This window comes from Podarcis muralis, chromosome 10 (assembly GCF_964188315.1).
Source record: "Podarcis muralis chromosome 10, rPodMur119.hap1.1, whole genome shotgun sequence".
In the NCBI taxonomy this organism is placed as follows: domain Eukaryota; kingdom Metazoa; phylum Chordata; class Lepidosauria; order Squamata; family Lacertidae; genus Podarcis; species Podarcis muralis.
In genome coordinates, this window is record NC_135664.1 from 70506722 (window position 1) to 70532714 (window position 25993).

Here is a 25993-nt window from a genome sequence, read left to right on the forward strand (position 1 = left end):
AGGACACAGATTGTTCTTAACAGTGTCAACTGTTGTCTCCAGATTCATCCAAGCTCTTCCATCGGAGGATTTCCGAAAGTTGGACAATCCTCAGGAGATTGCTGAAGCCATGGACAAATACCTGTTCACCAAATTCTGGGAAAAGTGGCAGAGGGGTCGAAGGAAGCCTGTCTGTCTACCCTACAAGGAGCTGAGCAAGCCAGAGGATGTAAGGCCTAGTGTGTGTGTGTGAGAGAGAGATTATATATATGAGATTGCCCGTTCAGAGCGAGGGCAGGAAGCATTGCCCTCACTTTGAACTGGCTTTATGACATGATCGTGTAGCCAAATTGGATTGACCACGTCACAATTCCATCATGTTCATTGTGGGACCCCCAACTGTCTGGGAAGAAGAAGCTGCTCTGGATTTCCATTTTTGAAAGGCACTTGAAATATACTCAAAGTCGAGAGTGGATTTCATGCTCTTTATTCAGCTCATAATGGTGAGGAGGAATGGAAGTTCCCCCGGAATGTCTGCCTTATATACATTATTTACACAATGGGCCCCACGTGATAGGCTAATTCCGGGATTCACCTGTAGGCCAATCAGGTGGCAGATTCACTTCCACTTGGAGCTGGATTGGGTGGCTCCTGTGGACCAATCAGACTGCTGCATTCTGGACCCTATTGTTCTAGGACCAATCAGACTGCTGCCTTTTGGATCCTATTCAACTCAGTACACAACAGCACTCAAATATCTCCCTGTTCGGCAGCAAATTGACAACACGCAGCTGCGAAAGTTACTTTGGCACCCCGAGAATCACTCCTTTTGTACCCAGAATGCCTTAACATTTGGCACAGGATCCATTCTTAGGCAGGTGCCCTTTTCTTTCATCCCCATGAGTGAAACTTGACTCCCGTCTCGTCTCCAGGATCTGTCCAGCCTTCTGGGCATCTGTGTATTCCTCTAGCCAATAACTCTGCCATGCATAACATTTTGCCTATTAATCATTTCCCCTTTTACAGTTACTCTCAAAAAAAAACCTCCCATCCAGGTGCGCAGGTGTGTGTGTGTGGAATGGAAATACCAGCCCAGGCAAAAGGTGACAACGTTCTCTCTCAGAAAGGCATGTTGAGCCCACAAAGCTATGTTAGGAATCTGCTCTGTGATTCCTTGCTTTGCTTTGTAGCAGATGCATAATACATAAGCGAAGGCTTCGGGGCGATTTTAGCATCCTGCTGCGGCTTCCACAACAGCCTTCCCCAACTTGGTGCCCTCAAGATTTTGCTGGTATGCCCAACTCCCTTCCTCCCTGACCTAAAAAACGCAATAGCATAGAGTGGCTTAAAGCTCCCCTTTCATGCTAATTGGGCTGCTCTAGGGTGCTGGAGGGATGCGGGTGGCGCTGTGGGTTAAACCACAGAGCCTAGGGCTTGCCGATCAGAAGGTCGGCGGTTTGAATCCCCGCGACGGGGTGAGCTCCCATTGCTCGGTCCCTGCTCCTGCCAAACTAGCAGTTGGAAAGCACATCAAAGTGCAAGTAGATAAATAGGTACCGCTCTGGAGGGAAGGTAAACGGCGTTTCCGTGCGCTGCTCTGGTTCGCCAGAAGCGGCTTAGTCATGCTGGCCACATGACCCGGATGCTGTACACTGGCTCCCTCGGCCAATAAAGTGAGATGAGCGCTCAACCCCAGAGTTGGTCATGACTGGACCTCATGGTCAGGGGTCCCTTTACATTTACTAGGGTGTTGGAGGCAGGGCCCTGCTGCATAAATGGGTCTCTGACCCCCTGCAATCCTGGCCCGCTACCCCACCGCTCTGGGAACTTTCTCCTTCACCTTCATTTGTGGATCAGCCTAGATGATATTGCTCTTCCTGGCCAAGATGGCCGCCGTTGCGCCAACTTACAACTTTCCCCTGTCCTCCTGCAATTGTGTGCGGTTGTTTTTTTAAAAATAGTTTTTATTAAGGATTTTCTTGTGTAACAAACAAATAAACAAAGAAAAGCACATAGAATATCACCGCTTTCAATTCATGGAGTCTTTTTCACAATTCACATTCGGTAGGACGCACTGTTGTCATGTACGCTATGCGGTTGGGTGAAAAAAGAGAGGACAGAAAGATGGAACGTGTCCAGAGGAGGGCAACCAAAATGGTCAAAGGCCTGGAAACGATGCCTTATGAGGAACGGCTAAGGGAGCTGGGCATGTTTCGCCTGGAGAAGAGGAGGTTAAGGGGTGATATGACAGCCATGTTCAAATATAGAAAAGGATGTCATATAGGGGAGGGAGAAAGGTTGTTTTCTGCTGCTCCAGAGAAGCGGACACGGAGCAATGGATCCAAACTACAAGAAAGAAGATTCCACCTAAACATTAGGAAGAACTTCCTGACAGTAAGAGCTGTTTGACAGTGGAATTTGCTGCCAAGGAGTGTGGTGGAGTCTCCTTCTTTGGAGGTCTTTAAGCAGAGGCTTGACAACCATATGTCAGGAGTGCTCTGATGGTGTTTCCTGCTTGGCAGGGGGTTGGACTCGATGGCCCTTGTGGTCTATTCCAACTCTATGATTCTATGGAGGGGATATTGATCTTTCATTCTGTCGTGTAGTGTTTGTGCGGGATTTTTGTGTCAGAGTCACGTTTACTTATACAGTGGCACCTTGGTTGTCAAACATAATCCGTTCCATAAGACCGTTTGACTTCCAAAACATTTGAAAACCAAGGAGCAATGGGCGGTCAGCAAATTCCATCGAGAAAATGGAGAAACACGCCTCAGAAGCCACTCAACATCCGAGGCGCGTTTGAAAATGGAAGCATTCACTTCTGGGTTTTCGGCGTTCGGGTTCCAAATTGTTCGGCTTCTGAGATGCTCGAAAACCGAGATTCCACTGTATATTTACTTATTTTGGTTGGCGTTGTGAGAGGTTAGAGGGTCCAGTGCTTGGTTGGTTGCGTTCAGTTGGTTGAAGTTTGCTTCGTTTGTACAACTGAGTGGGTTGTTGAGTCAGATCAGCTATAGCCAGTGCTATTTTTCTAGAAAAAAAAGGTGCTGGAACCCACCACGAACCCTCGTTCTCTTAGAATGTCAATGGTGCCTACTTGAGAGGTGCCAGAATTGTGTTCTGGTGAATTTCAGCTGAAAAAAAGCCCTAGTCGTATTGATTTGTGTACTGTTGGGGAGGGGGAAGAGATAGGTCATTGGAGCCCCTTCCCCCCCCCCCATGTTGTCCTGAGTGAGGGTGCTTCCTATTTTGGACCCCTCAGCTTAGAAATGAACTTCTGTGGTGTGTAGAGTTCTAACATGGTGGCTGGGACAATATCTGTCATGGCGTCAGAACTCTGTAAAACAATATTGGAGGCAAAGCTAGAAAGGCACAAGAACTTACTCTTAAATTGCCGAAATCTCCATCGCTTCCCCTTAGAATTGCTAAAGGATGAAGGACTGGAGAGACTCTATATGAAAGGTTGAAGGCGTCTCATGAGGTTTAGGCGGCTGTAGGATTCTCTGGCAGGGGACTTCCGATGATGGAGTTCCAGTTCGCTTCCCAAGAAGAAAGGGAACCAAAATTAAAATCTGCTCACCTTTCTTCTTGGGAACTGAACTGGAACTCCTCCATCAGAAGTCCCCTGCCAAAGAATCCTACATGTGAATGGGCCCCTTTCGCTCACGAGACGCCGTGATCCAAAAGGGAACCGCTGACCTGGAGGTGAAATATGCTGTTTTCTGAGCAGTCCCTGGCACCATGTGCGACAGCTTCTTTGAACAGCCTGAGCCTGCGGTATGGAACTGGTTGGGAAGAAAGCGCCTGCTATGTTGAGCTGCTGTAAAAGTCTCTCTTCTGGCTAATTTATTAGTTGGCAAAGACTCGGGCTGGCCCATTTGGCCCATTGGTTCCGGACAATGCTTGGGGTGGGATTGTCGTCAGAGGGCTTCAGCTTATGAACTTGCCATCGTTCACTCAAGAGGTGTCAGGCATGATGTCCTCCCATCCCCAAACTTGGAACTGCTTAATAAGTGACCCCGCAAGTTCTGTAATCCTAGTGTAGCATTGTACGGGTGAATATGGGTCTGCTGGTGTGGATCTATTGATGGCCACCAACCTAGATAGCTTAAAACCCAGATGCCCTTCATAAAATCGAATAATTGTAGAGTCGGAAGAGCCAGTCATATGGTCCAGCAGTGCAGGGATCTCAACTAAAGCATCCCTGACAGATGGCCATCCAAGCTCTGCTTAGAAGCCTCCAAGGAAGGAGAATCCACCATCTTCCAAGGGAATCCGTTCTAGTGTCAAACAACTCTTATAATAATAATAATAATTTATTATTTGTACCCCGCCCATCTGGCTGGGTCTCCCCAGCCACTCTGGGCAGCTTCCAACAAAGATTAAAAATACATTAAAATGTCACACATTAAAAACTTCCCTGAACAGGGCTGCCTTCAGATGTCTTCTAAATGTCAGGTAGTTGTTTATCTCTTTGACATCTGGTGGGACGGTGTTCCACAGGGCGGGTGCCACTACCGAGAAGGCCCTCTGCCTGGTTCCCTGTAACCTCACTTCTCACAGGGAGGGAACCACCAGAAGGCCCTCGGCGCTGGACCTCCGTGTCTGGGCAGAACGATGGGGGTGGAGACTCTCCTTCAGGTATTCTGGACTGAGGCCATTTAGGGCTTTCAAGGTCAACACCAACACTTTAAAATGTGCTCGGAAATGTACTGGGAGCCAATGTAGGTCTTTCAAGACTGGTGTTATGTGGTCTCGGCGGCCGCCCCCAGTCACCAGTCTAGCTGCCGCATTCTGGATTAGTTGTAGTTTCCGAGTCACCTTCAAAGGTAGCCCCACATAGAGCGCATTGCAGTAGTCCAAGCGGGAGATAACTAGAGCATGCACCACTCTGGTGAGACAGTCCACGGGCAGGTAGGGTCTTATCCTGTGTACCAGATGGAGCTGGTAAACAGCTGCCCTGGACATAGAATTGACCTGCACCTCCATGGACAGCTGTGAGTCCAAAATGACTCCCAGGCTGCGCACCTGGTCCTTCAGGGGCACAGTTACCCCATTCAGGACCAGGGAGTCCCCCACACCCACCTGTCCCCCAAGAACAGTACTTCTGTCTTGTCAGGATTCAACCTCAATCCATTAGCCGCCATCCATCCTCCAACCGCCTCCAACCCTCAAAAAGTTCTTCCTGATGTTTAATCTTCCTTGATTTACCTTTGGAGAACCCTCAAGCAAGACCCCGGCACAAGAGCCCTCTGCCCTCCTGTAAAGTAAAGGTAAAGGGACCCCTGACCCTTAGGTCCAGTCGTGGCCGACTCTGGGGTTGCGGCGCTCATCTCGCTTTATTGGCCGAGGGAGCCGACGTACAGCTTCCGGGTCATGTGGCCAGCAGGACTAAGCCGCTTCTGGCAAACCAGAGCAGCGCACGGAAACGCCGTTTACCTTCCCGCCAGAGCGGTACCTATTTATCTACTTGCACTTTGAAGTGCTTTCAAACTGCTAGGTTAGCAGGAGCTGGGATGAGCAACGGGAACTCACCCCGTCGCGGGGATTCGAACCGCCGACCTTCTGATTGGCAAGCCCTAGGTTCTGTGGTTTAGACCACAGCGCCACCCGCATCCCTTTACCCTCCTGTAGCTTCCGGCAATTGGTATTCAGAAGTGTTTCTGCCTCAAGCTGCAAAGGCAAAACTTAGCCATCACAGTTGGTAGCCACGGATATAGCCCTCTCTTCCTGCACAATCTTGTCCAGTCCTCTTTTAAAGCGATCCAAGTTGTCAGCCATCACTGCCTCCGGTGGGAGGGAGTTCCACAGTTTAACCATGCAGTGAACGAATCAGTCCTTTCGTTCACCTGCCTTGAGAAAGTGCTTCTTCACACCTTGTTAACAAGACGGCGGTCCGTCCCTTTTGCCCTAGGATTCCCAGAGTGTTTGTAATGTGCCCATTTCACCTCTTCTCTACCACAGGTGGTGAACGCCGCTGCTCATCTGCTCTCAAGTCTGCCGTGCTGTGTCTCCCCGACCATCTGAGGCCATTTCCTCTGGATATCTTGCCTTCTTCCATCAGTTGTTGGCTCTGGAATCCTGTATCGTGTGCAGCTAGCTGCCTTGACAATCTTTCTCCAATAGGCCCTAGTCAACAGACACACACAAAAACCCCACTTTGGATAATTGTTTTGATGCTCTCCTTTCTCCTTGCTGGGATAGATGCTTTGGGGTGATTTTATTGCATGTGGTGATTTTAGGTGTCGTCGCTATTAAAGTTAACCATTGCTTAGCACTAAAGAAGAAGAGTTTGGATTTGATATCCCGCTTTATCACTACCCTAAGGAGTCTCAAAGCGGCTAACAATCTCCTTTCCCTTCCTCCCCCACAACAAACACTCTGTGAGGTGAGTGAGGCTGAGAGACTTCAGAGAAGTGTGACTGGCCCAAGGTCACCCAGCAGCTGCATGTGGAGGAGCGGGGAAGCGAACCCGGTTCACCAGATTACGAGTCTACCGCTCTTAACCACTACACCACACTGGCTCCCGCTAAAGAGTGACTCAAGTGCAGGGGTTGCAAAGAGAACCGCCCCGGAGCCCAGACGCCCAAATTCGTGGAGGACAAAGCTCTCAGCAGCAGCTAGCTATGATGGCTATGTTCTGCCTTCTCAGTCAGAGGCAGGATGCATCTGAAGATGACTTGCGGGGAATGTGGGGAGTGTGCTGCTTTTGAATTGGGATCCTGCTTCCCACTGGGGGCATCTTGTCTGGCCAAACTGAGAACAGGAGTCAGGAGCCAGAGTCAGTTGCCTACTCACCACTCTCTAAGGCTCCTCCTCTCCAGGTGTTGTTTTTTTTTAAAAAAATTGATTTTTCACAAATTAAAAAAAAAATACAATTTTTTAATATAGATCGTAAATTACTTTACCTACCATCTTCCCGTCCTCCCCTTCCATGGTTTCCATATTTACCCTTGAATGCTGCATATTTCACACAGACTATTCAATACATCCATTTTAACCTATTGCTTTTATTGTTGTTGGCCTGTCCGAGCCCAGCTTCGGCTGGGGAAGGCAGGATATTATTATTATTATTATTATTATTATTATTATTATTATGATTAATAACGCTGTTGCTCATGTTTCAAGTCCTGCTCACGTTTTCATCTCACTATGGGGGTTCTTTAAATACTCAATAAAAGGTCTCCAGTCCTCAAGGGATTTTTCGTTGTTTTGGTCTCTAATCTTGCCGGTTCCACATACTCTCCCAAGGTTTCCCCCCTCCCCCAAGCGCAACCAACAGCGGCAAGAGTCTTGATAGCACAAGGATGGAAGAATGAGGAAATCCCAACGAATGACCAGTGGCAAGAGAAATTGATGAGCTACGCAGAGTTGGCTAAATTGACATATAAACTGCGGGACAAGGACAACTGCGACTTTAAGGAAGAATGGGAGCTTTTTACAAATTATCTAAACAAAATGAACATACACAAATTTATTGGTTGATAACATGATAGTGAGATAAGGTAAGGACATGTATAACTTTATAACATGCAGAGAATAATATGTACAGAGGAATCAGCTGAAGGAAGTCCCTGGTGGGAGGGGGGAGGGAGGGATGGAAGGGGGCGTAGGAAGATCAAACCTATCCATTGTGAAGGAAATCAGCCCTGAGTGCTCACTGGAAGGACAGATCCTGAAGCTGAGGCTCCAAGACTGGCCACCTCATGAGAAGAGAAGACTCCCTGGAAAAGACCCTGGTGTTGGGAAAGATGGAGGGCACAAGGAGAAGGGGACAACGGAGGACGAGATGATTGGACAGTGTTCTCGAAGAGACCAGCCTGAGTTTGACCAAACTGTGGGAGGCAGTGGAAGACCGGAGTGCCTGGCGTGCTCTGGTCCAGGGGGTCACGAAGAGTCGGAAACGATTAAACGACTAAACAACAACAACAAATGTATGTGGTTATACGATTTGATAATATGTTATGCTGAAATTGCTTAATAATTTTTTTTTTTTTTAAAAGAGAGATCCAGCAGGGCTCAGCAAATAGAAGCAAGGGGTGGGAAATCTGAACTGAAAATAAAACCCATCCCAACATGGGGAAAGGGACATGGGCAGTTTGTGCTTCACCTGTTGACTTCAGCAAGGACATGGACAGCAAATATTCTCCCCTGCCTTTTTTTCCGCAGCACCTGGGATGTCGCAGCCACTGGAGCACAGTGTCTTTTGCAGAAGGGATGGGTGGAAACACATTTTACCCCCTGCAAAGACGCCAGGTGGAAATGCCAGCAGCCGCCTGGCCAGCTGGAAGCCAGATGTGCGTGCCATGTTACTCGTGGGAGATCCGTGTTTGGAGTTGTACTGTGCTGAAATCTGCCCTCCAGTTTCTAAAAAGTTTTCTACCAAAGCAGAAGAATATAAGAGCTCCTAGAGTGATGGAGATAGGGACGCGGGTGGCGCAGTGGGTTAAACCACAAAGCCTAGGACTTGCCAATCAGAAGGTCAGCAGTTCAAATCCCCGCAACGGGGTGAGCTCCCGTTGCTCAGTCCCTGCTCCTGCCAACCTAGCAGTTCGAAAGCACCTCAAAGTGCAAGTAGATAAATAGGTACCGCTCTGGCGGGAAGTTAAATGGGTATGGTATATAAATAGCAGCATGTAGCTCTCTCAGAGGGACACGGGTGGCGCTGTGGGTTAAACCACAGAGCCTAGGACTTGCCAATCAGAAGGTCAGCAGTTCGAATCCCCGCAACGGGGTGAGCTCCCGTTGCTCGGTCCCTGCTCCTGCCAACCTAGCAGTTCGAAAGCACATCAAAGTGCAAGTAGATAAATAGGTACCGCTCTGGCAGGAAGGTAAACGGCGTTTCCGTGCGCTGCTCTGGCTTGCCAGAAGTGGCTTAGTCATGCTGGCCACATGACCCGGAATCTGTACGCCAGTTCCCTCGGCCAGTAAAGCGAGATGAGCGCTGCAACCCCAGAGTCGTCCGCGACTGGACCTAATGGTCAGGGGTCCCTTTACCTTTACAGTGATGGAGAAATGCAATGACTAACCTAGACTGCATCTTAAACAGCAGAGATATCATCTTGCCGACAAAGGTCCGTATAGTTCAAGCTATGGTTTTCCCAGTAGTGATGTATGGAAGTGAGAGCTGGACCATAAAGAAGGCTGATCGCCGAAGAATGGATGCTTTTGAATGATGGTGCTGGAGGAGACTCTTGAGAGTCCCATGGACTGCAAGAAGATCAAACCTCTCCATTCTGAAGGAAATCAGCCCTGAGTGCTCACTGGAAGGACAGATCCTTCCATGTTTCAGCTTGTCAATATCCTTCTTAGATTGTGGTGCCCAGAACTGAACTCCAGGTGTGGTCCGACTGAGGCGGAATAGAGCAGTACCATCACTTCCCCTGGAAGTCATAGAACTGGAAGGTTGGAAGGGACCTCGAGTCATCTAGTCCAACCCTCTGCAATGCAGGAATCGCAATGCAAGAATCGCAGCTTGCTTGGTTCAAGCACAGCTCAGGCTCCATCTTCCAAAAGGAGCAGGACCTTTTTTACGAAGTGCATGCACTCACAACCTTTCTGAAAAAGAAAAATAAGAAACCACCTTGGCTGCCTGCCAGTTCTCCTCCCTCTCGCACAAGGGAGAAGAAAAGCTGAGGCTTAAAGTTGTCAAAGGGGCTTGTCAAAGCGAAACGGAGAGTGCCGAGATGCGGAGATAAACGGGGCTGCTGGAACATTTCTTGGTCCCATTCCAAGGGAAGCATTTTTCAAGCGTTTGAGCAATCAGCCATGTTCGAAAGCAATCAAGAGAAGTCGGGGGACGGGGGGGAGGACAGGCAGGAGATGGGCCAGCAAACAAAGGCGCTGGCGGGAAATTGCCGCTAAGAGCAAACGACTCTCCATCTTAACAAACTTGAGGTTTCGGAGAAAGGGAGTCTTGTTTGCCAGAAGGGCTGGATTCAAACATGCAACAAAATAGCCGGGCGTGAAGGAATTTGGAATTCAAGTCTTTCAGACAGCGGGGAGTATGTAACATTAAAAAAAGAAATCTGTAATTTTGAAAGATCTTCTCATGTAGAAATATAGCGTTTCAAGGAAGAGGTTTAGACTAAAATCTCTCTCCCTGATGGGCTCACTTTCTGCTTGCAGGGAGGCTTAGGAAAGAACAGGAGGGAGCATTTGGAAATTCCCCACGTTACTGTGGTACACAGTCCACCCCATCACTGTGTTGTTGTTGTTGTTGTTTAGTTGTGTCCAACTCTTCGTGACCCCCTGGACCAGAGCACGCCAGGCCCTCCTGTCTTCCACTGCCTCCCGCACTTTGGTCAAACTCATGCTGGTAGCTTCAAGAACACTGTCCCACCATCTCGTCCTCTGTCGTCCCCTTCTCCTTGTGCCCTCCATCTTTCCCAACATCAGGGTCTTTTCCAGGGAGTCTTCTCTTCTCATGAGGTGGCCAAAGTCTTGGAGCCTCAGCTTCAGGATCTGTCCTTCCAGTGAGCACTCAGGGCTGATTTCCTTCAGAATGGATAGGCCTGATCTTCTTGCAGTCCATGGGACTTTCAAGAGTCTATTAATATTAATAATAATAATATTGTTATTATTAAGGCCTGAACCAATGGATTCAAGTTCCAAGAAAGGAGATCCGACTAAACATCAGGGAGAATTTTCTGATAGCAGGAGCTGTTCGGCTCCCTTGGAACGTGGCGGACGCTCCTTCATAGGAGGTTTTTAAACAGAGGTTGGACGGCCTTCTGTCGGGGCTTCTTTAGCTGCATTGCAAGGGGTTGGACTAGATGACCTCTGGCGTTCCCTTCCAGCGCCGTGATTCACCCTCCCTCCCTCCCTCTTTTCCCTGTCCCCCAGGTGTTTGATGGCTGCTCCGTTGGGGGGCTGTTCTTGCTGAGGAATTCCACAATGCCGACTGTTATGAATGTGTTTTGCCCATGAGGTATATAGGGGTGGGGGCTTGCCTCCCTCTCACATTCCTTATTGCAAGCATCACAAGGAGAAATGGGACCACTGCAAAAAAAAGCCTGCCTGACAGCCAGGAATCAAAGAATAAGCCCCATGGCAGCCCCTCCTCCTCCTCCCTCACAACTTTCCCCCAACTCTCTGCTCAGAGTTTGGGGGTCTTTTTTCCGCTCTTCTTGCTGACACGGGAACTGCAGCCGCTTGGCGCTTCTTGCAGGAACAGCCTGGTCTGCCTGAAGCTTGGGTGGTGTTTTATTATTGAAAAAGACCCAGGTGGAGAGAGGAACAAGCCCTCGGCCTCTGGGACGGACGAGGCCGCTGGACAAGGTTTTGCTGTTCATAGTGTTTTATCACTACAGCGGCCAAGGATGTGCTCGCAAACTCAGAGCAGGTAAGTCATGCTAATATCGCCTTTAGCAGAGCTCAGGGTTGGGTGGTTTCTTTCTCGACTCACTCCCAGCGAAGGAAATCGCTGCATTTTAGAAGTAGGAATTGGGGACGGGGGGTAGAAAATTGTTTCAGCTTGCTTTCGAAGGAAAGCCTACTTAATTCACACTACGCGAGCCAAAACACGCCGTGCTTTGACATTCGCGTTTCTCCAGATTTTGCAGTGCCGTTCTCCAGCTAAGTAAGGTGTACAAAAATGCATGTAACAGGGTAAAGAATGCATAGAAATTCATATAATCGTGAAAATAAGATAGCGAAAATGCGTCTTGTTAGGGGAAAGTGCTTTGCAGAAATGTGCATGTTACGCAAAATTCTGCGTACAGAAATGTGAATATTAGGATAAGTTCACAACAAAATGCTGGCGAATTTCCACGATGAGTTGATGGTTGTTGTTGTTGTTTTAAAAAATTCAAACTGGTGTGGAAATGTGGAGGACTGATAGGACAAATGAGAAACTCGGAGGAACAAAAATCTACAGATTCACCAACCCCAGGACTGAAGGCGAGTTCTTATTAGCCCCTATTTGTTTCACTAGGGAGTTATGCACAGGGTTAAATCTCCTGTTGAAATCTGTGCGGCTTTAACACTGTAATTCTACACAGGGGAAACAAGTCACATTGTCACCAACAAGACTTTTGTCACTTGCTATCTTCTGCAACCTTCTGCATCTCTCCTCAACACCCTACTGTGTTGAAAGGGGTTTGCTCGCTTGTTAAGCTACGGGGTTTCCCCCTGAAAGTGCAAGACTTTGGCAGGATTTTGTTGTTGGCTGTTTATGCTATCCTATGCAAAGCATCCTGGTTGGTGCCAGTTGGTGGCAATAATAATAATAATAATAATAATAATAATAATAATAATAATAATAATAATAATAATTTATTTATTATTTATACCCCGCCCATCTGGCTGGGCGGCTTCCAACAAAATATTAAAATACAATAGTCCGTCAAACATTAAAAGCTTCCCTAAACAGGGCTGCCTTCAGATGTCTTCTAAAAGTCTGGTAGTTGTTCTTATCTTTGACGTCTGGTGGGAGGGCGTTCCACAGGGCGGGTGCCACTACCGAGAAGGCCCTCTGCCTGGTTCCCTGTAACCTCACTTCTCGCAGCGAGGGAACTGCCAGAAGGCCCTCGGAGCTGGACCTCAGTGTCCGGGCAGAACGATGGGGGTGGAGACGCTCCTTCAGGTATACTGGGCCATTTAGGGCTTTAAAGGTCTGCACCAACACTTTGAATTGTGCTCGGAAATGTACTGGGAGCCAATGTAGTTTAACGAATGAATCTTGGATACGATGGAGATGTAAAATATTTGGATTATTATAAAAGATTCAGGAGGAAATAGCTAACAAGAGGACCCACGAAGGGGAGGAGGGAACTCCAGGAGATTTTTTTTGGAATCTTGTGTTTATGTTGTATGTTGGATATGTGATTGTAAAACTGTAATTTGAAAAATGAACAAAAAAGAATTCCAAAGCTGTGGATTTTCACAGGACATGAAATTGCTTTACTGAAACTTGCACATAAATAAATAAATATATATATCCCTGTGCACAGCGGAATGTTGGATATCTGCCCAATTCAAGATCTGGGTGGGATGAGAGGAAGAGCCTTCTGAATAACCTTCCATGACTTTGCTGCTTGCAGGCGTCTGGGGTCATTATTATGCAAATAAAGTCAGGGTTGGGCCAAGAATGTCGACCCGTCTTCCCAAACCTCACACACCTTGTCTGGGAATCGCTCAGTTCCACCTGCTGCAAATTGGGAATGTTCTGCTGCTGGGCCTAAATTTCATTGCCTCTCACATAACACTAGAGCTCACACAGACATCCCCAAAAGCTGAATGTCGGGGAAGATAACAAGAAAGTACAACTTCACACAGCAGTTAGTTAACCTGTGGAACTCCCTCCCACAGGAGACAGGGATGGATTTAAAAGAGGTGGCTTTAAAAGAGGATGAGGGAAATTCATGGAGGATAAGGCTATCAAGGAACATAAGGACATAAGTAGAACCTGCTGGATGAGGCCAGTGGCCCATTTGGTCCAGCATCCTGTTCTCACAGTGGCCAACCAGATGCCCCAATGGGAGACCCTCAAGAAGGATTCGAACACAAGAGCCTTCTCCCCTCACTCCATGGCCTCTAGCAAGTGGTGCTAGCAAGGGCTGATGGGAGTTGTAGTCCAGAACATCTGGGGGGCATTCAGGTAGGCAAAGGCAGGCCTACAGAGCTTGGTTCTCCTCCTTGATCTTATGAAGAAATGCAGAGTGGGTGCTTTCTCGTGAGTAGGGGATGTTGGAGAATGAAAACAGACAAAGTAATAATAATAATAATAAATTTTATTTATACCCTGCCGGGCTCAGGGCAGCTAACACCAATAAAATCACAGTAAAAACATAATAGGGGGAAAGGGGGGAAAAAGGGGGGAAATTAAAATACAGGTTAAAATGCAATTTAAAATGCAGCCTCATTTTAAAAGTAGCTGATAGATCAAGACCATAAGGGGAGGGAAACATAAGGGTCAGACTGAGTCCAAACCAAAGGCCAGGCGGAACAGCTCTGTCTTGCAGGCCCTGCGTAAAGATGTCAAGTCCCGCAGGGCCCTGATCTCTTGTTACAGAGCATTCCACCAAGTCGGGGCCAGTACTGAAAAGGCCCTGGCCCTAGTTGAGACCAATCTAACCACCTTGCGACCTGGGGCCTCCAAAATGTGGAGTGGAAATCGCTTTTTCTGCTTATTTGTCTCGTGTCTGGAACAGAAATTAATCCAGTAAATACGACCAGTTGCTTTCAAGATAGGTGGCTGACGGCATCACATAGCCCTGCCTTGCATAGTGTTTCGTTTGCATTGAAATGACCGTGAATAACATGAGGACAATGTAATTGACGTAACTTGTGGTTGGCATCCATCTGTCTCAAGACACAGCAGAGTGCTCCTCCAGGGCATTAGCCGCACCCAAGTGACCTCCCTGGGCAGTGTGTCTGGAGGTCCTGGGCTGAATGGTCTCTTTAAATTTGAAGATGTGTATTTCTTTAAAGGCCAGAGCAAACAACGTGACCTAGTTTTACAGCTGTGAAGCAGTTTAGCAGGTGCTGTTAAGTTGTGGTAACTAAGCTGTTGGGTATGGTATATAAAGGGACGTGGGTGGTGCTGTGGGTTAAACCACAGAGCCTAGGGCTTGCCGATCAGAAGGACAGCGGTTCGAATCCCCGCGATGGGGTGAGCTCCCGTTGCTCAGTCCCTGCTCCTGCCAACCTAGCAGTTCGAAAGCACATCAAAATGCAAGTAGATAAATAGGTACCGCTCTGGCAGGAAGGTAAACTGTGTTTCCGTGCGCTGCTCTGGTTCGCCAGAAGCGGCTTAGTCATGCTGGCCACATGACCTGGAAGCTGTATGCCGGCTCCCTCAGCCAATAAAGCGAGATGAGCGCTGCAACCCCAGAGTCATCCACGACTGGACCCAATGGTCAGGGATCCCTTTACCTTTTTAAGCTACTGAAGTTAATGGGGCCCTTTATATGTCCAGCTATCCTTTGTCAACAACAAATGATCGCTGCTTTTTGTGTTGAATATATGCTATATGGTAATTTATGGACCTGATAGGTATCTCAAGCCATTTGCACATAACAAATAGGAGACTACACAACACAAAACACTGTTGCTGTATCTAGGTTTTGCCTTATTTGTTTTTTATCTTATATTTTGGAAATTTACATCCAGTTTTTTTCCCCTTTAAATTTTTTTGGGGCCCCCAACAGAGTGGGGCCCTAAGCTATAGATTGTTTAGCTTATACGTAAATCCGGCACTGAGGGGGTTGGACCAGATGACTCTAGAATTCTATGATTTTATGGTGGAGGATGAACTGCAGCAGAACGGAAACTGTACTGCGTGCCATGAGTTCAGGGCAGAACAGAAAATGCCTTCTTGCATCCCATCCATACTGTCAACCCAACATCCCCAGCAATGCCAAGCATTTTACAGTGTGCCAAGGAGAGGGCCTCTTTAAAAGCGCTTCCTTCAGCTGTTCTGTGTTGCCAACTGGGGCAAATCTCCCAGGATGGGGGAGAAGTGAGGGTGGGCACCCCGTCCCCGGAATCTGGATTCTCGCCCTGTCTGTTTGAGAGCTGTGTTGCTAATTTCCTCCAGCCTCGCTTTCCAAAGATGTCTTTCCAAGATTCTGCCCTGGCTTGTTCCAGCTGTTTAGCCTGGACGGGTGCCAGAAGTCATTCTTCTCCAGATAAAGCAGCAGAAAGAGCTCTTTGTGCATTTCAATGGCATATTAAGAAAAGGTGAGACCGGTCTTTCCAAAACTGAAAACACTCTCATTCAAGGCACATTCAACAGAGCCCAGGCTTAATCCCCTGCCTGGCAATCAGCAAAAGGGGACAAATTTATGAATGGCCGACGCAGCTTTCTGCAGAACCCCGTATTTTGCTCCGTATCGACACGGCTGGCACCGGGAGAGAAAGCCTTGAGTGGAAACATCTGGGGAATGGCATCCTCAAGAGCTGTTTGCTAATGTGAGAAGTGGGTCGCTGATTGAATAGAGGCCCCTCGGATTTGTTAGATTGGAAACAATTTTGAAAATGAATTAAAGTTGGTGTGTGTGTGTGCTATGATCGCAGCTGGCAGCATTGTATGGGTGTGCAAAGAAACGGGTAGGAAAATAAAACTGAACTCTGCTTTGGCCGATACAAGTTTCAGGTGTGCAAGGCAGGGGATGTGGGGGGTGGGACAGGGGACGGGACCGGGGAGACGACTGAGCAGAAATGCCCCCTTGTCACTTCATCAGGCAGTCATTAAGTTGGGGAAGGGGCTTCAGGAGGTGAATAAAAAGTGGGATGAAAGTTGTCACACTGGTGCTCTTGGCAAGTAGTTGCAGATCACACACACACACACACACACACACACACACCCTGCCGCTGTGGCACAGAATAATAGAATTGCAGAATGGGAAGGGACCCCCCAGGTCATCTAGTCCAACCTCCTGCAGTGCAGAAATTGCAATTAAATAATTCCTGACAGATGGCCACTCAACCTCTGTTTAAATGCCCCCATTGAAGGACCACCTTCCATGGGAGTCCGTTCCACAGTCAAACTGTCTGAAATTAGCTTCTTCTTTCTCGGAATCTGCTTTCTTGTAATTCAAATCCATTGGTTTGGTTCGTCCCCTCTGGAGCAGCAGAAGACAAGCTTGCTCCATCTTCCACTGGACAACCCTTGAGATATTTTAAGATGGCTCTCGTATCTCCTCTCAGTCTTCTGTTTTCCAGGCTTAACATACCCAACTCCTTCAACCGTTCCTCATAAGGCATGGTTTTCAGACCCTTGGTCATCTTGGTTGCCCCCCTCTGCACACATTCCAGCTCATCAACGTGCTTCTTAAATTGTGGCACCCAGAACTGGACACAGTATTCCAGGTGGGAACTGACCAGGGCAGAATACCATCACTTCCCTTGATTGGGACTCTACAATTATGTTGATGCAGCCTAGAATAGCATTAGCTATTTTTGCTGCTGCATCACAGTGTTGACTCATGTTCAGATTTTGCTCTACTAAGACCCCAAGATCCTTTACACATGTACTGCTGGCAAGCCAGGTGCCCCCGCTCCCAATTATTTATATTTGTACAGCTTGTTCTTCCTGCCTAAGTGTAGAACCTGACATTTGACCCAACTGAATTTCATTCTGTTAGTTCTGGTCCAGCTGTCCAGTCTCTTAAGGTCATCTGGAATCTTGATTCTATCTTTCGAGGTTTTAGCTGTCCCTCCCCGGTTTGTTGTCACCAGCAGATTTGATGAGCAAGCCTTCCGTTCCTTCATCCAAGTCGTTTATGAAGATGTTGAACAAGGACCAATGAGCTCAGCTTCTCTTTGAAAGACTGGTGAGATTCGTTGTTCCAGTTGGGCAGGGATTCTTCCAGGCTTGACTGAAATGCTAATCTGAAATCGTTTCCTTCTTCTTCTAAACTTGGACCAAAGAGTTGTTTCGGTGGTGGTGTGCTTTTGCGTTCGGGCGCAACAATAGATACTGGGGCCAGAGGAGTTGTCAAATCCTGCTTAGTCAGAGCCTCCGAACAACCCTGGCAAGTTTGCTGGGGGTGCTAGATTACAAAGCCAGGCTTTCAATCTTCTTTTATTGACCAGACCTTGCCAAGAATTCTCACTCACATACACCTTGTTCTTTCTTCTTAACATCGCTAGGCAGTTTGTGGCCTCTCCAGAAGTGGATTGATAGCCATTTGCAAACAAATACCGTATTTTTCGCTCCATAAGACACACTTTCTTCCTCCTAAAAAGTAAGGGGAAATGTCTGTGCGTCTTATGGAGCAAATGTGTGGTCCCTGGAGCCGAATTGCCCAGGGGCAAAAAGCAGATCGTGCTTTTTTTGTTTAGAAAGAGGGAAGGGGGTGTTGAAACAAAGCCGCTGAGCAGCTGATCGGCAAGTGATTGGGAGGGAGATAAGGGACTCTAGCGGTAAAGGAGGCTGCCTAGGAGGGGGGAGGTAAAGACAGCGAACTTGCAAGGAGAGGAGACAGGAATACTAAGACAAGCAACGAGGAGAGAAATTAGAAGAAAAGGAGGAGCAAAAAACTGCTCCAGCTAAGGAAAAGACACTAAGGCAAACAAGAGGGAAGGGGGTGTTGAAACAAAGCCGCTGAGCAGCTGATCGGCAAGCAATCGGGAGGGAGATAAGGGACTTTAGAGATAAAGGAAGCTGCCTGGGGGGGGGGGGTAAAAGCACATGGATCCTCAGGATTTTTGCATTGGGTCACCCCAAATTCACCATCAGATCACATAGCATGTCCATGGTTTAGCTAGCAAGGCCAGAGCTCAGGGATGATGGGAGTTGTAGTCCAACAACATCTGGGGACCCACAGGTTGAGAACCGCTGAAATAGATGAACGCAGGGGAGCTTTCCTAAAGGGGTGTGTGCTCAATCCCCAAAACAGTGTGTAGGAAATATCATGGAAATGTAAGAATGCATCTTGACCCTGCATTGCATTTCCAGTAAAGCCTGCTCCACTTAGAAGCTTATGAGCGGGGCATGAAGGCAAAACCAGGAGCATAAAAACACAAGCTCAGATCAAAGAAAGTCCTTCTTCACACAGCGCATAGTTAAACTGTGAAACTGCAGGAGGCAGTGATGGCCACTAACTCAGATAGCTTTAAAAGAGGTTAGTATAGATTCATGGAGAAAGCTATCAATGGCTACTAGTCCTGATGGCTATGCTCTACCTCCACAGTCGGAGGCAGATGTGCCAATTCTAGCGGGCCGAGATGTCTTTAGCCCCTTGTATATTTGTTGGAGGGACGCGGGTGGCGCTGTGGTCTAAACCACTGAGCCTAGGGCTTGCCAATCAGAAGGTCGGCGGTTCGAATCCCTGTTGCTCGGTCCCAGCTCCTAGCAGTTCGAAAACACGCCAGTGCAAGTAGATAAATAGGTACCGCTCCAGCGGGAAGGTAAATGGCGTTTCCATGCGCTGCTCTGGTTTCGCCAGAAGCAGCTTAGTCATGCTGGCCACATGACCCGGGAAAACTGTCTGTGGACAAATGCCGGCTCCCTCAGCCAGTAAAGTGAGATGAGCGCCGCAACCCCAGAGTCGATCACGACTGGACTTAACTGTCAGGGGTTCTTTACCTTTCTATATTTGTTGGAAGGGGGCCGGGCTTTGCAGCATCAGTGGCCAGCTCCTCTAGAGTGCTCAGCCTCCTCTGCGGCTTTTTCCAAGCAAGCAGAGACTGTGCCTATATGTAGCCAACTTCTCTTCCACCCTTTTCATGCCTCTTCTGGTTCTGGGAGACAAGTGGGGAGGGGAGCTTGTCGCGGCAAGAGCGGGAGAGACCCATGACTCTTCACTGGCCGAACTCATCTTTGCCTCTTGGTCTCCTTCCTCTTCCTGCTTCAGCTTCTGCCTTTGATTCTGGACTTCTCTCTTCACCAGACTCTCCCAGCTCACCATAAAATCATAGAATCATAGAGTTGGAATAGACCACAAGGGCCATCGAGTCCAACCCCCTGCCAAGCAGGAAACACCATCAGAGCACTCCTGACATATGGTTGTCAAGCCTCTGCTTAAAGACCTCCAAAGAAGGAGACTCCACCACACTCCTTGGCAGCAAATTCCACTGTCGAACAGCTCTTACTGTCGGGAAGTTCTTCCTAATGTATAGGTGGAATATTCTTTCTTGTAGTTTGGATCCATTGCTCCGTGTCCGCTTCTCTGGAGCAGCAGAAAACAACCTTTCTCCCTCCTCTATATGACATCCTTTTATATATTTGAACATGGCTATCATATCACCCCTTATCCTCCTCTTCTCCAGGCTAAACATGCCCAGCTCCCTTAGCCGTTCCTTATAAGGCATCGTTTCCAGGCCTTTGACCATTTTGGTTGCCCTCCTCTGGACACGTTCCAGTTGGTCAGTGTCCTTCTTGAGCTGTGGTGCCCAGAACTGGACACAGTACTCCAGGTGAGGTCTGACCAGAGCAGAATACAGTGGCACTATTACTTCCCTTGATCTAGATGCTATACTCCTATTGATGCAGCCCAGAATTGCATTGGCTTTTTTAGCTGCCGCGTCACACTGTTGGCTCATGTCAAGTTTGTGGTCAACCAAGCCCTGTTACCTCTACAGCCTCTGACACATCCTCTTCCCGGTCTTCTCCCTCCAACCACTCACCATCGTCCCACCACCACCGCTCCCGCTCTGAGTCTTCTTCCCTTGGGGGCTCCCTAGCCGGTTCCTCCCACAATTCCTCTGCGTCCAACCAATCCTTGACCGCTAGGCTGAGAGGAAGGGACTGGACTGAGCTCACCCAGTGAGCTTCATAGTTGAGTGTGTTTTTGAACCCTGTCCTCCCAGGTCCTAGTCCGTCACTCTAACCACTACACCACACTGCCTTCTTATGTCCTTTAGGACAGCAGGAAGAGAGGTCTTCCCCGAACACAGGGTATTATTGGAGCTCTTGTTCCCCTCCTCCTCCTCCTGCTCGTTCCAGCGCAGGATACAAGCAGGCAGCCCAGAAACCAGCTCGGGGCAAATTTGTGCATGATCATATCCTCTCAGCAAACGCGGCTGTCAGCTTGAGTGAGTGGAAATATCATTTTTACAATCAACCCCGGAGCCACGTTTCAAGCGATTCTATCCGACTTAGTTATTTGCTTTCGCTTTCCAGTGGGATAAAAAAAACCTTGTGTGGGATTTGCCGCTCCTGGGATTCAGGCTTGGTCTGCTCAAAAGCTAGGAGAGAATATTCTGGCAGATCTTGAGGCTGCCACACACGCCCTCGGTTTTCTCCCCAGGCAAATGTTCCCCAGGTGCTCCCGCTGACGAAAGTGTGCACCTGGCTTACAAACAAGATGGCGGCCTGTCGCAGCCTGTGCGCAACTCTAGCCTTTTGTCTCTGGATTCCAGACGCAAGCTTTTGCCTACCTGTTGCCAGCTGTTCTGGCTGGGGCTGAGGGAAGTTGTCGTTCAAAACATCTGGAAGTCACCAGGGTGGTGAAAGCTCCTCTGAACACAGCTGGTGAGGAGGACCCTAATATCGCTGGCTCCTAGCCAGAGTGACTGCGGACACTATCAGAGACAATATGTCTCCGAATTCCAGTTGTTAAGAATCGCAGATGGGGAGATTTCTGCTGTTGCTTTCAGGACCTGCCGTTGGGATTCCTGCTGGGATATCTGGTTAGCCACTGAGAAAGCTACTTCCGCCCTTCGGAGAAGGTGGAGTTGCGGGCTTCACAGCCCAGCCCCGTGCGATTGGGGGGATTCCCAGCCGCATCACCTCCTGGCCAGCCAATCGGCTGGCTCTGGGGTTGTGGCCTGCCTTATTTAAACCAGGACGCGGCTGGGGATCTCCCTCTTTCCCCGCCTGCCAGCTGTTCCTGCTTTCCCCACCCTCCCGCCCTATAAGGTTTTCGTTCCTTGCCTTGCTATGGACCTCGGTTGGTCAACATTGAGGGGCCTGGTAGGAATTTTTCCACTTGGCAAATTGGCACCATTCACTAGGTTTTCGCCTATCTCATAGCAAATTGTCACAACATTTTTGGCATTGGCAGTTAGGCATTGGTATAATTCTGTAGTTGGAAGAGGGGAGGTAATGCCATCACCTGTCACGCATATTGAAGGGTAGTCCAATAAAGGATTCCCGGGGGCATGGCCCTGTCCGAAGCCTATGGAGGTGAGGGCCTAAGGCACACCCCCTATCAGCACGCCCCCCTATCAGTTGATGTACACCTGCAGGACTCCCCCTACTGGTGGTTAACCCTTCCTGGACTTCAAGCGGACGGGCTGAAGTCGGACATAGTTGGTTAGGACCAATGCCTAAGCCAACACCGCTCATAACCTGTAACCAATAAAGTTGTGGCCTTATTTAGCCCATTAACCTCAATAATTGTGTTATGTGTCATTATTTCCACTGGGGGGGGGGGGAACTCGCCACACAACCGAGTGTTAGACTAGATGGGTCTTTGTCTAGCAGGACAAATTCAGCATTTTTGGACTAAGCCTTGGGACAGGGGTAGGCTTGTGGTTCCTTCTTTCGCTGCTCTTTATGAGTCATGGCACAAAATGTTTGAAAGCAATCTTAACTACAACGGGCTAACTGTAAGGAAGCCGCCCAAGGTCAGGATATTCTTCAAGGTACAACATGGCTGCCTTGTGGGATATATTCGGGAGGAGAAAAGGCTAAGGAGTAAATCCTACACAAATTCGGAGTGGAGTCCCTAAGGCAGTTGGGTGGCTCCTTGCACACCTCCTTCCAGCAACTCCTGTAGCCAAGCTGGTGCCAAACGTTTTGCTCTGCATTCCTTTGGACCACATCAGCCAGGCCGAGATGGGGGTCTTATCGCTTGGGCAGCCCTTGACCTCCAGACACACTGCCCAGGTTTGCTCTCCAGGGAGGTCACTTTGATGCTGCTGCTGCAGCAAAAATAATGCGGGAAGCAGGAGTTACAAGTGTCTCTGCAGCCACAGCAGCTGCTGTGAGTCTCCAGCAATTGGGCTTCGCCCCCAGAGGCACACTACATTGTCTCTCGAGACAGACGGGTGCCAACAAATCTGTTCCGGAGTTTCTGCCAGCCCTCCAGAGAAATTATTTTTGGATAGGAGAGAGGGAAAGGAGGTTTTGCTGAGCAAGCAGAGGTTGCTGAGCGAATGGAACAGCTTGGTTGGATGCAGCCCATTACATCAGGGGAAACCTAATGGGTAATATCAAAATACTTTCAGAGAAGTTTGCACTAAGATGCAGATGGATTTTCACGAGGATTAAAAAGTCTTAAGCTTCCACTTAAGACCTGGAAAGTGAGAGAAGTTGAAATGGCTAAATTCGCCCATCTCTACCAAGTCAATTCTACGAACAAGCTAAACTCTTCTCAAAACTTGAGAATGTTTGCACCGTCCCTGGATTAAGGCTGCATTGCTGCTATCCTCCTTTGGGCTGAGAGATTTGGTGTTCGTTTGCTTTTTAAAGAGATGTTTTTAATGAGTTTTCAACGAGTGTTTCTCAAATGCTAAAGATCTGGTTCTGTTCTCTCGCAGCTGACTTCACTTGGGAGCATATCGTACTCAGGCCAACATAATATTATATAGGGTGTCAGAGTGACTTTTACAGAGCCCTATAAAAACAGAGGGAAAGCTGCCCCCAATAACCATTTGCAAGGAGCAATAAAAGATCAAGGGCATTGCTCAGATGCCATCTGAAGCCCTTCTGTTTGTTGAAATGGTTCCCATTCCCCAACGGATTTTGCTTTTCATTTCATTTTATTTTTTGAAACTCTTAAAATGCCCTTCCCTTTTGCCGCGATGGAAGCTGAAACAATAGAGGGTCCTTTGGCACCTTAAAGATTTATTACGACATAAACTTTTGTGGGGCAGAGTACGCCTTGTCAGATGCATGAAGTAGTCACCTGAGTGTGTATGTGTGTGCATTATATGTTCAGAAAGAAGAAGAACTGTTGGTTTTATAAAATGAGTTCCAAGGGCTAAGCAATGCGGTAGACATAAGAAGTTGCAATCAGTATGGATATGATTCAGTTCCTGCCAGTAGATGCTGGTGATGCTGTGGCACTTAGCATCACCTCAGTTTATCAGGAGGGGGCGAGGTCTGTATGAATCATAGAATCATAGAATCATAGAATCATAGAATCATAGAATCATAGAATCATAGAATCATAGAGTTGGAAGAGACCACAAGGGCCATCGAGTCCAACCCCCTGCCAAGCAGGAAACACCATCAGAGCACTCCTGACATATGGTTGTCAAGCCTCTGCTTAAAGACCTCCAAAGAAGGAGACTCCACCACACTCCTTGGCAGCAAATTCCACTGTCGAACAGCTCTTACTGTCAGGAAGTTCTTCCTAATGTTTAGGTGGAATCTTCTTTCTTGTAGTTTGGATCCATTGCTCCGTGTCCGCTTCTCTGGAGCAGCAGAAAACAACCTTTCTCCCTCCTCTATGTGACATCCTTTTATATATTTGAACATGGCTATCATATCACCCCTTAACCTCCTCTTCTCCAGGCTAAACATGCCCAGCTCCCTTAGCCGTTCCTCATAAGGCATCATTTCCAGGCCTTTGACCATTTTGGTTGCCCTCCTCTGGACACGTTCCAGTTTGTCAGTGTCCTTCTTGAACTGTGGTGCCCAGAACTGGACACAGTACTCCAGGTGAGGTCTGACCAGAGCAGAATACAGTGGCACTATTACTTCCCTTGATCTAGATGCTATACTCCTATTGATGAGGCCCAGAATTGCATTGGCTTTTTTAGCTGCCGCGTCACACTGTTGGCTCATGTCAAGTTTGTGGTCAACCAAGACTCCTAGATCCTTTTCACATGTACTGCTCTCAAGCCAGGTGTCACCCATCTTGTATTTGTGCCTCTCATTTTTTTTGCCCAAGTGCAATACTTTACATTTCTCCCTGTTAAAATTCATCTTGTTTGTTTTGGCCCAGTTCTCTAATCTGTCAAGGTCGTTTTGAAGTGTGATCCTGTCCTCTGGGGTGTTAGCCACCCCTCCCAGTTTGGTGTCATCTGCAAATTTGATCAGGATGCCCTTGAGTCCATCATCCAAGTCGTTGATAAAGATGTTGAATAAGACCGGGCCCAAGACAGAACCCTGTGGCACCCCACTAGTCACTCTTCTCCAGGATGAAGAGGAACCATTGATGAGCACCCTTTGGGTTCGGTCAGTCAGCCAGTTACAAATCCACTGAGTGGTAGCATAGTCAAGACCGCATTTTACCAGCTTCTTTACAAGAATATCATGGGGCACCTTGTCAAATGCCTTGCTGAAATCAAGGTAGACTACATCCACTGCGTTCCCTTCATCTACCAGGCTTGTAATTCTGTCAAAAAACGAGATCAGGTTAGTCTGACATGACTTATTTTTCAGAAATCCATGCTGACTATTGGTGATCACAGCATTCCTTTCTAGGTGCTCACAGACTGTTTGCTTAATGATCTGCTCCAGAATCTTCCCTGGTATTGATGTCAGACTGACTGGGCGGTAATTATTTGGGTCCTCTCTTTTCCCCTTTTTGAAAATAGGGACAACATTTGCCCTCCTCCAGTCTGCCGGGACTTCGCCTGTTCTCCAGGAATTCTCAAAGATGACTGCCAGTGGTTCTGAAATCACATCTGCCAGTTCTTTTAATACTCTTGGATGCAGTTCATCTGGCCCTGGAGACTTGAATACATCTAGACTAGCCAAGTATTCTTGTACTATCTCCTTAGTTATTCTGGGCTGTGTTTCCTCTGCTGAATCATTTGCTCCAAATTCTTCAGGTCGGGCATTGTTTTCTTTATCGGAGAAGACTGAGGCAAAGAAGGCATTGAGGAGTTCAGCCCTTTCTGTGTCCCCTGTTTGCATTTCACCATCTTCTCCTCTGAGTGACCCCACGGTTTCTTTGTTCTTCCTTTTGCTACGAACATACCCATAAAAGCCTTTTTTGTTGCTTTTAACCTCTCTAGCAAGCCTGAGTTCATTTTGTGCTTTAGCTTTTCTGACTTTGTGTCTACACGTGCTGGCTATTTGTTTGAATTCCTCTTTGGTGGTTTCCCCCCTTTTCCATTTTTTGTACACATCCTTTTTTAATCTTAACTCAGTTAAAAGTTCTTTAGATAGCCACCCTGGCTTCTTTAGGCACCTTCCATGTTTCCGTCTCATTGGTATTGCCTGAAGTTGTGCTTTTACTATCTCCCTCTTAACAAACTCCCAGCCATCTTGAACTCCCTTCCCTTTTAGTATTACTGTCCATGGGATCTCACCCAGCACTTCCCTAAGCTTTATGAAGTCGGCTTTCTTAAAGTCGAGAAATTGAGTCCTAGTATGCTTGGCTGCTCCTTTCCGCTGTATAGTAAACTTCAGAAGAGCATGATCACTCGCGCCTAATGATCCTTCCACTTCTACCCCACTAACCAGGTCATCAACATTGGTTAGGACCAGATCTAAAATGGCTGTTCCTCTTGTTGCTTCTCCCACTTTCTGGACAATGAAGTTGTCTGCAAGGGCAGTGAGGAATCTGTTTGACCTTATGCTCTTGGCTGAGTTTGACATCCAACAAATATCCGGGTAATTGAAGTCCCCCATTACTACTATCTCCCTTCCTTTTGCATGCTT

The 25993-nt window shown here is 47.9% G+C and overlaps 2 protein-coding genes across 4 annotated transcripts in view; both read left to right on the plus strand.

The window, feature by feature from the left end:
- The window catches only part of LOC114604927 (uncharacterized), a 29600-nt gene extending 22472 nt beyond the window's left edge, over positions 1–7128 (plus strand). For 2 of the 3 annotated variants that reach the window (XM_028745524.2, XM_028745525.2), the window contains exons 9-10: positions 43–208; positions 5944–6077. In XM_028745524.2, the coding sequence (XP_028601357.2) occupies positions 43–208; positions 5944–6006 (229 nt within the window). In that variant the 3' untranslated portion in view covers positions 6007–6077. Of the gene's footprint in view, positions 1–42; positions 219–5943 lie in introns of all 3 variants that reach the window. The other variant, XM_077935359.1, reaches the window with a different exon arrangement.
- Positions 7129–11013: 3885 nt separating this feature from the next.
- LOC114605525 (uncharacterized) overlaps positions 11014–25993 on the plus strand; it is a 231287-nt gene continuing 216307 nt past the window's right edge. The window contains exon 1 of the mRNA XM_077935611.1: positions 11014–11323. The gene's annotated coding sequence lies outside the window, so the exon portion shown is untranslated. The remainder of the gene's footprint in view (positions 11324–25993) is intronic.